Source organism: Plectropomus leopardus, unplaced genomic scaffold (assembly GCF_008729295.1).
Source record: "Plectropomus leopardus isolate mb unplaced genomic scaffold, YSFRI_Pleo_2.0 unplaced_scaffold4850, whole genome shotgun sequence".
Lineage (NCBI taxonomy): Eukaryota > Metazoa > Chordata > Actinopteri > Perciformes > Serranidae > Plectropomus > Plectropomus leopardus.
The window spans coordinates 1-10,161 of record NW_024653220.1 but is presented as its reverse complement, the minus strand read 5'-3'; the positions used below and the strand labels follow the sequence as shown (position 1 = coordinate 10,161).

Sequence of the window (10,161 nt, the reverse complement as noted above, 5' to 3'; positions counted from 1 at the left end):
ACTTTTTCCATAATCCTGAATTTGGAGTGTTTTTTAATTTTTTTTTTAATTTTGATTTTTTTCTCCTTTATTTAATAAAGAAGGGGTGGGGTTTTTTTGAGTTCTACCATTCTCAGTGCAGGACTTTTACTTGCAGTAGAATATTTTCACAGGGTGGTATTAGTACTTACTAACAAAACTAAAGACATGCGGGGCTGTTTGTCAGCGTGTTTCTGGTTTTACTCAGTTTGACTTCACAACTTGTTTTTGCAGCTGTGAGACGAGAATGTCTCACACATGTCCTCCAGGCGCTTAGTGTCTTTTAATTAAGTCATAAATTCAGTAAAAAAAAAGAGCTCTGTTTCTCTTTCTTCACTATTTAATTAGAAGCACGAGTGGTGCTGTCTGCTGCCTAAAGGAATATTTCACCCCAAAATCATTTTTTCTCATGCTTCAATGGTGAACAGCGAACCCAAAAATGAAAAAAGAAACCTTCATGAATTGCTTATGTTTTTACTTTTATGCTGTATGAGCTGTGTGAGAGTTTGGAAACTGATATTCTGATTTAGTGTTGCTGTGGTTAAATTCGGACCCCCATGACTTCAATTCAATTCATCTAATAAATTTTTTCCATTTTTGGATTCTCTGTTCCTCGCGGAAGCATGCAGGAAAAACAAATATTAAAGAAATTAGTAGATTTGGAAAATTATATTTGAGAAAAATGTCAAAGGAAAAAAAAGAGTAAAGATGGGGGAAACTGTATTATAATGATAATAATTATATATTTGAAATTATGTTACAAAACTGTTATATTTTAAGCACTTTTTCCAGGTCTTTTTTTTACATATTTATTTATAGATTTATTTCCAAGTTTTATCTTTCTTTATTAATTTCTTGCAATTTTTTTTCTTCTTATTGCTCATTGCCATCTTCCCATATTTTCAAAAGATATAAAGCAAGTCTACTCAAGTTTCAAAGGCTTCAACAGCTTTGTACGACATTTGAGCCATATTGAGTCAATAACAACAAAACTTATATTCCAAAAGGAAACAAAAAAGTAAGCAAACAACATAAACCCAGACAAGATGACTGACAGCTCACGCTGCAGAGAGCATGCAGCCTCACAGCGAGTTTCCGGACAGTTTAGTCATGACGTTAATCATGCGTATCGTGTACCTGTGGCACTTCCTGTCTGCTGCGACACAACAGGGAGGAGAAGAGGAAGTCGATAAATTAGTCTGAAGAGAGTTGTAGGCTGCTGATATAATCATCAGTGAACCACGAAGATCTTTGCAAAGATACATTTTTAAAGCTCAGAGAACTAATCTGAACACACTTTAGCTTTGCCAAAACCGAACCACTCAAAGGTGGCATGTAAAAGTCTTCAATCAATGTGGAAATATACCGTCTACGAGCAGAAACTGTTATGCAATGTCATAATTGTGACAGAAGGAGGAAATGAAGAGCATTTCTGTGGGTTTTTTGCAGCTACACTAAGTTTGATAAATTAAATGTGCTGTAAAATCTTTAATATTTGAAAATAAATTCCCATAAAGCCAGTTTTGTAGTACAGGTGTGCTTTTAACATGAGTTATATGCACAAAAAATAATAATAATAGTAATTTGGATAATAAACCAGCACATTATGACATGATGAAATAAAAAAAACTACTAATGTACTTTAAGTTTTTGCAAAGACTCAGATCTTGCAGGATCATTATTTGCAAAAGTACTTTCTTATTTCTCATCATGCTCCTGATGGAAAATATCAAACCAAACTCCCTTTAAGAAATATAACATTTTAACGATTCCTTATGCATGTATAAAAACACAAACTCTACAAACACAAGATAAAAGGAATCAAACGTGGATAGTATTCTTGTCAATTCGGCATTATAAGATAAACTGTTTTTAGGTACAAACATTTCGGATTTTGTCGCCTTAAGTCACTACCAGTTGGTTAGCTGAGCTTTTTTAATGAGAGGAGGATGTGTGAATGAGAGTGTGTCAGAGTTTTATTTTATTTTTTAACATTGAAACGTCATTTTTAATATAACTGTCTAAAACAGACAATCTGAGTGTGAAAATATCAAAATAAAAAGCTCATCTGTAACTTGTTTAACCCCTGAACACCCAGAAACAACATGAGTTCATCAGTTTCTTTCTCTTTTTCACCTGAAAAACATCAACATAAGCTCTGTTTGTTCTGATAATTCAAACCATCGAGTTCAGACACCTTTTGCAAGCAAACTGGTTGGATTTGAGTGTTTCACAAAGATTTCTCAATAAAATAAGTGCTGATTTGCTGATAAGAAACACACGAATTTAACTCTTGTCAACACTATAACAGCATCAGTTTTTCCTCCTTTTCCACAGAAAAAGAGACTTGTATTGTGTGAAAGTGCTTGAAGTCATTTGGTGTGAGGACGGCATAAACCGAACAGCAAATCAAAATGAAAATGAAAATGTTTGTACCTGGGACTGGACGGGTGCGGCTTCTTGATGGTGATCTCATCGATGCGGGCCTCGTAGATCCTGTTGATCACTGTGTTTCCTAATTCACACATCAACTAAAGACAGCAAAGAAATGTGAAAAATCTTCTGAGCAAAGTTGCGTAATTTTGAGAATTTAGCTAAATTTAATGATTGCATAATCGATATACTCTGTGGAGCTTGTTGTTAACGCACGATGAGGTTGTGAAGCTGCTGCAGTTAAACGGTTAAATTACCTTAATGAGCTCTGGCTCCCAGGAGTCCAGAGTGAGGGAGCGTACTTTGGAGAAATGGACTCCCAGGCTCCTGTTAGGGGGAGGAAATCATTAAAGTTCAAGCCAAGTGTGTGTGTGTGTGTGTGTGTGTGTGTGTGTGTGTGTGTGTGTGTGTGTGTGTGTACCTGTGTATTCCCGAGCAGATGATACAAAGCGTGATGCCCAGGTTGATGGAGGCCCAATCAGGAGCGGGCTCCCCGCAGTCGCAGCACTGCTTGTTCCCCGGGATCGCCTGGACCTCCTCCAGCGCTTTGCAGCCCTTGTTCTCCTGATCAGCACCACCTCCTCCTCCTCCCCCTCCTCCTCCTCCTCCGCTCAAACTGCTCGTAGACATAGAGCTGCAGCGCTGTCTCTGATAACACACACACACGCACACACACACACACACACACAAAGACAGACATAAACGAATGAGGAGACGCACAAAGGCATGCAACTTCTGAGAAATCTGAGAAATGTCCAAAAAAATCCAATAAACATCCTAAAATCCTAGAAATGTTCTCCAATCCTTACAATGACATGAAATCCTAGAAACGTCCTAAACTCTTGGAAATTATCTCATACCTACAAATGTCCTAAATTCCTAGAAATGTCCTAAATTCCTAGAAATGTCCTAAAATCCTTGAAATGTTCTGGCATCTTTGAAACGACCAAAAATCCTCGAAATGTCCTCCAGTCCTAGAAACATCCTTAAGTACTGGATAGTCCTAAAATCCTAGAAATGATCTGAAATCCTACAAATGTCCTAAAGTCCTACAAATGTCCTTAAATCCAAGGAATGTCCTAAAATTCTAAAAACGTCCAAAAACTTCAACTCCTCTGCACCTCTTTGGATTAAACGCCCACTGAAAATGCAGATATAGAAGATGAAGTGTGTGTGTGTGTGTGTGTGTGTGTGTGTGTGTGTGTGTGTATGTGTGCGCGTGCGTGCATGCATATGTGTGTGTGCGTGTGTGTGTTCTCACTGGGCTGTGTGGGTCCTCTCTGTGCTCCTGAAAGGCTGAGGCGATGCTGTTTTGGACGGCGCTGATCCACGCCTGCTGCAGCCTTTCCGAGTCTGCCTGCAACAAACAACACCTACACACACACACAAACACACACACACATGAGAAATTAACACAAACCCCCCCCCCCCCCCCTTGCAGGACGCTCTAATCCACTCACTCAGCCCTGATGAAAATTCACCCACGTCTCTCAAACACACGTACGCATCAATGCACAAACACGTTCGCCCACACACACTCACTTTGACGGAGACACCACTTCAAAACAGAACCGTCTCTCATTTTCAGTGCTGGGCTTCACCGTGCAGAGACGCAAGTCCTCCACCACAACTGTGGGCTGGTCCTGAGAGAGACCGGAAAGACACGCAGGTCAAACCATGAGTGTGATTTTGCACATTTATGTTCTGTGTTTGGCTGTTAAAGCTGGGGTACGCAGTTTGATTTCAGCCTCTCTTGCAGGGTTCATAAACATTTTTACTCATAACTTTCCAGGATTTTTCCAGGTCTTTGAGGAAAAACTTTAAAGACCATACATCCTCTGAAATGACCGCTAACACTCTTTATCAGGTCTTTTTCATTGCTATATTATTGCATTTTAAGCACATATTATTAAAAAAAAACATCAGTACAATTTAGGGACTGTTATGACTGTTATTTATGAGAGCGGAGGAGGTGGTGCAAAAAGGGCTTCCCCCTTTTTGCACGTCATGTCAAATTGTTTTTAAGCACTAGGGAGGCACTTGTGATTTTTGATTTTGGCTTTAGGGGAGGGGCAAACAACTTTAAATGGCTGCATTTTGAATTTGAATGCCAGCTTTTAAGGACAGCCTACAGGTTTGGAGAGCACATTTAAAAAAAAAAAAAAAAAAGTTTTGGCCTTCTTTCTTTCTTTAAAGAAAAAATCTACACTTTTATTTTCTGTATTTTTTTTTAAAAATTACCAATTTTAAGAGAAAACTTTTTTTCTCTAAAATCTTTTGGGGGCTTTTTTAATAGAAAAAAATGCTGTTTATTTTTCTTTACTTTTTTGTGATTTTTAAAGACAAGACTTTGGTGATTTTTGTCTTTACATTTTTTGGCACTTTTGTAAAGAAATTTTGAAATATTTAGAGAAAACTTGCCTTCCTAACCTGAATGTTCTCCAAAAACCACCAAGAAAACTGTACAAACAGTATGAAAGTTTTTGTTGGTTCAGACAGTCCTTGAGCACATCAAGTGTTATTATGCGGGTTTATAAAACAAAATTCAATGACTTCAGAAAAAAATCAGATTATATTTAGTTTCCCAACTTTTCCAGGCCTGGAAATTTCTATTTGCAAATTCCATAACTGTTGAAGAACTGCAAGCTTTTTCAGATTTCTTCCAAACCCAGATTTAAATATTTTTTATTTCATTTTTTTTACATAATCTAAATAATACCTTGAATTTCTTCTGATACACCAGCTGATTCTTTTGAATCGAGAACCAGCGCCTGGAGCGGAGAGAGAACATAAAAAGGTCATAAGGTCAGGGACACACACACACACACACACACACACACACAGCCCAGAAAACTATTTTCCATCTCAGCAGAAATTTGAGTCCTCTTAGTGAGACGTTTATGGAGAAAATCCACAAAAACAATGCAGCTGTTCTGTTTGAGACACTCTGTGGGTGAACTTGTACCTGCTCCAGGTCTTGAAGGCGTTGCTGGCTCTCTTATAGAGGTACCCTTCCATGGCGATCCCATTTGCTGCGTCAGCGTTGAAATCCATTATGGAGTCATCATAGGACACGTCCTGGAAATATTTAACACAATAAAGTCACTGGAGTTAATTTTATTTCTAAATTGAGTTTAACTTCTAATGAACTATGTAAAAGTGTACATTTAAGTGTTTTTGTACCTTTTTCTTTATTGCGGCGTGTCTTTGCTCCATGTCTCTTTTCTCCCGGGCGGCGTTCAACACAAACTGAGTGTGCTATTAAAACAGAAACAGACGCAGAGATTATTCTCCAGACACAAATATCGATTTTTAAATGATGCACATTATTGCTCTCATAATAACTCACCATTAAGAGCTCTAATATATAATCTCTTAAGCTCTCCGATACATTAACTGAGCTGCAGTTTTCACTCAGCTGAGTGAAACTGATTAAGTGATCGATGACACATCAGCTGGATAATTACCAAACCAGGCGCTGAAAACCCAGTCAAACATTTAGAAGATTTATTTCAGGTATTCACCACTTTTACGAATAATTCACTAAATAAAAATACTAAATAATCCTAAATAATTCACATGTATTTACATGTATTTGGTGAGGCCAAACAAGTTAAAAAATAAAAAAGAAAAAAGAAGATATGGGTAAACCAAAAGAATAATTTCATAAATTAAATAAAAATATTAGCTAAAATAAGTGTTCATAAAACCTTTAAAAAGAAAATGTTAAAATATATGTGCATGGATTTGAAAACTTATTACTGACATCTGATTATCCAAGTTTTTTTTCTTCTAAATTTATAATTTTAATCTCTGAAAAATCCTGAATCTCTGCGTTTATTCTCACAAACTGACTGACTTGACTTGACTTGACTTGATAATTATTGCAATTTTATGACTTTAATCCCGGAAATGCTGAGCTTGCTTACGTGAAATTTGACACTTTTTTTACAACCTCACCTGACTTCCTATTCTTATTCTTAATTTCATTCAATATTCTTATTTTTATCATTATCAATATTATCATTATTATTATGGCAGTAAATTTGCATTTTTTTCTTGTAAATTAATGATTATAATAATGGAATTTTTTTCTCAAAATGTGTGCTTTTTCTCTAAATTTACTTTAATCTGAGAAGTTAAATAGCAGAATTGACATAAAATAATAATAAATACAAGAGTTACGTTAATTAAAAGCGAGACTGAATAAATAGGTTTTCAGTTGTCACAGAACTCGCTTCTCTTACGGCTCTTATTTTAACCAACAATGGCCATCATGAGCCGTCACAGGACCCTAAATTTAAATGCATACGTGTCACACTTTCCTATTTGTGTCTATAAGTTGTTGTCTTTTCACAGTACTGAAGGACAACTTTCCCCTTTTCCATTTCCTGTCCAGCATGTTTGCCTCTGTGAGAAAAACAGAAACAAAACAGACATCAACGAGCTCCGGCGTCGCTGCCGCCGCCTTTGCTCTCCAGGAAACAGGGATTAGGAAGTGTTGACATCTTCCTTCATCCTGTGTCAAACTGAAAAACAACCCTGCTGGAGTCTTTTCAGCATAATATTCCTCCTCATCTGCTTCTTCTCATTCCTATCGTTTCCTGTAGAAACAGGAAGAGCCTTTGTGCGGTTTGATTCGGCCGGTGGACGCTGACAAACTCATTTCCTGTTTGAAATTCATTTTGCAAAAAAACAGTAATTCTGCTGATGTTCAAGGTTTACGGTGCAAAAAAAAAAAGAAAAGTTTTTCCAGTTTGGATGGATGGAGATCTCACACACACTCTCACACACACACACACACACACACACACACACACACACACACAGACACACAGACACACACACACACACACACAGACACACACGCAGAGCCATGTGAAATATTTCCTGTTGTTGCTCACTTTTTCCTGTCACGATGACAGTGTGATGTCATCCTGTGACTCCTCGGCCCGCCCCCCTCACAAAGATGCCGAGAACTCGTCTGATGCAACTCGCCCAAACTAAATGCTGGGTGTCAAGATTAAATGCATCGAAAAATGCATCAAGTTTATTGCAAGTTTATCTCATAAAAAATTTTCAGAGTCTTTTTGAACACCTGCATTGTTTCTATCAGCGTGTGCTGCACAAAATCCAGCCGTAATTATTTTAGGCTAGATCCAAATTTCTCAATAAAAAAATGCAAATTTTAGATGGAAAACACACAAAAAAATAAATAAAAATATGAGCAACAAAACTTATTTTTTTCTTCCTTAAAAACTCCCAGAAAAGTGCATTTCTAAAATCACTGTATCATATTGAGGAGAAGATAAAAACAGCCTGCTCATCAAAATATCGCTCTCCAGTAGTCAAGACCATCAAGGGTTATTCGGACTATTGTCTCATACGGTCAAAAGCTTCTAGAGGGTTTGAAAGACATGCTTTCTTTTAAAAATTCAAGCAATATTTCTTCTTTAAAAATATTTGGTGATTTTAAAGAACTTTTGGCATTCTTTTGGTTGTTCTTTTGATAGAATTTTATATTTAGTGATTTTTTTATGCCAATTTCTTTTTTCTTTTATTTGATTTTTTTCATATTTTAGTGATTTTTTTTCCCGCTAAACTTTTTGGTAATTTTTGAATATTTTTGACAATTGCTGTTCTCTTTTACCGCTTTTGGCTTTTTTTTGTTTGCTTATTTTTTTTCTTAAAATTTGTTTGTTTGTTTTTTTCCTATAAAACCTTTTAGTGATTTCTTTTTCTTTTTTAAAATGTTGGCATTTTTTTCTTTTAATTTTTTTGGTGATTTTAGAGGATGGAAAATTTAATATGCACATATGGGCACTTGCCTGTCAGACTTTACACATTTCTTCCACAGAAAATGGTTTGAAATTACAGTTATAAACAAACCCACACAAAAAATGCACATACCAAAAATCCCCTACCATTGCTGTCATCGAGCGCCATGTTGGCACCTCATTAGATACAATAATACGACTGCAACAAGAGAATTTAAAGCACACTTTGACAAACATTTACCTCCTCATTCAGCTTTCGGCGATACTCGTCCAGTTCTGAGAGCGACTGGTGGCCGTGCTGGAAGAGCTGCGCCTGGGCCTCCATCAGATTCAACATCTGACCGGAAGCATGAGAAAGTATTTACAAAAAAAACTCCTCCATACATAAAATATGTATTTATAGAAGCAAAGCAACAAAATGAACTTGAAACGGGTCAGCGTGAACTCACTGCCATCAGAATGTCCGTCTTCTTCTTGGCCTCGATGACATTGATCTGAAACGAAGGGAAGCGGCGGTTTGACGCAGCGTTCATGTTTCCATAACCAGAAAAACTCATCGGCCAGTTAAACTTCTGGGAGCCACAACCACAAGTGTGGAGCGAAGCCCCGAGGCAAAGCTGTTATCATTCAAAACAGCCCGAGCACGACTGTAATTAGACGTGCTGCTGGGAGTCCGATCCAGGCTGTTTTTGGTACCTGAACACACAACTACGAGACTGTTTTCTTCTTTCAGCTTCTTTTGGTGCCATGTTTGTTTTCTCAAATATGTAGTCTCCGCTGAAGTGTACCAGGGAATGCAGGGAAGCTAATTAACCCTTTGAAATATGAGCAAATTGGTTTGATTTCTTCCAAAAACATGGGGAGCAGGCAAATAAGCAACACATGGCCCAAAAATGGCACGAAATTAGCAAAAAGTTACAACCTGAAAGTAAGCAAAAAAAAAAAACCTGGATATACATTTGTTTTTCTTGTATTTCAGTCAGAAGCATTTTGCACATATTTTGGCCTTAAACATGAGCACAAATAGCTTTATTTCTCTTTAAAAACAGGGGAAAAAAACAATGAGCAAACTGAAAGAAACTGATAAAAAGGTGACCAGAAATCAACTTAAAATTAGTGTTAAAAAGTGAGGGAAAAAAATAGAAAAATTATTAAACAAAATGGATTAAAAAAATAGATTTAAGGTTATTACAATGATGTATTCATAAATGTATTTCATGTAATATTTTTAATTTTTTGTACTTTTTTAAAGATAATTTCCTTGTTTTTTACTGTCCCTTTTGTTGCTTATTTTTTGTTAATTTTCTTGTAACATTTTACATATTTCTTGCAATTTTTTTTCAGTCATTTCTTGATAAGTTGCTCATTATCTCCCTCATATGTTTTTGGAAAAGATCAAGCCAGTTTGCTGAGGTTTTGCATTCTGTGGGTTTTAATGCACCAATTTCTGTTTTTTTTAATGTGATGGAAATCACGATATTCAGGTGCCAACTGACAAATTAAAAATATGAAAAATAATTAAATATAACACACACAAACTCTTTTAAAAATGTTGCTTCCAGTGTCCCCTGACATCCTCTGAACACAAAAATAAAGTGAGAAAGTGAAGTATTTTAACGTTATCTAGTGTTCTTTCTTACCTCCAGGACGTAATCGAGCGCCTCGGACCGAAAGGCTCTTCGTGCGTTGAGCAGAGCGTTGCTCGCCTCCTCCACTTCGTGTTGTTTCCCTCGCGGGGCCTGCGCGTTCCTCGCCAGCGCCCCCTCTAGGTTTTCACTGCCTCGCTCAAACTCTTTCCGCACGTCCTTAAACCGGCGAACATCCCTAGAAGACGAGGAGGTTTGGAGACAGGACACGTCTGTGAGTATCGAATCTTTATTCAGGGTTCATATACAGTTTTACCAATACATTTTTTAAAAAAATTAAAATTGGA

General features: G+C 36.9%; 1 protein-coding gene across 1 annotated transcript; it reads right to left on the bottom strand.

The window, feature by feature from the left end:
- Positions 1-885: 885 nt before the first annotated feature.
- LOC121939446 (arf-GAP with coiled-coil, ANK repeat and PH domain-containing protein 2-like) lies at positions 886-10,101 on the bottom strand (the record flags this gene model as incomplete). Its single annotated transcript, XM_042482467.1, has 11 exons — positions 886-2,549; positions 2,709-2,778; positions 2,873-3,099; positions 3,713-3,824; positions 3,994-4,094; positions 5,171-5,222; positions 5,417-5,529; positions 5,635-5,709; positions 8,470-8,565; positions 8,678-8,722; positions 9,869-10,101. Coding segments are annotated over 11 exons (1,283 nt in total), but the record flags the coding sequence as incomplete, so codon positions are not given.
- Between the last annotated feature and the right edge of the window lie 60 nt (positions 10,102-10,161).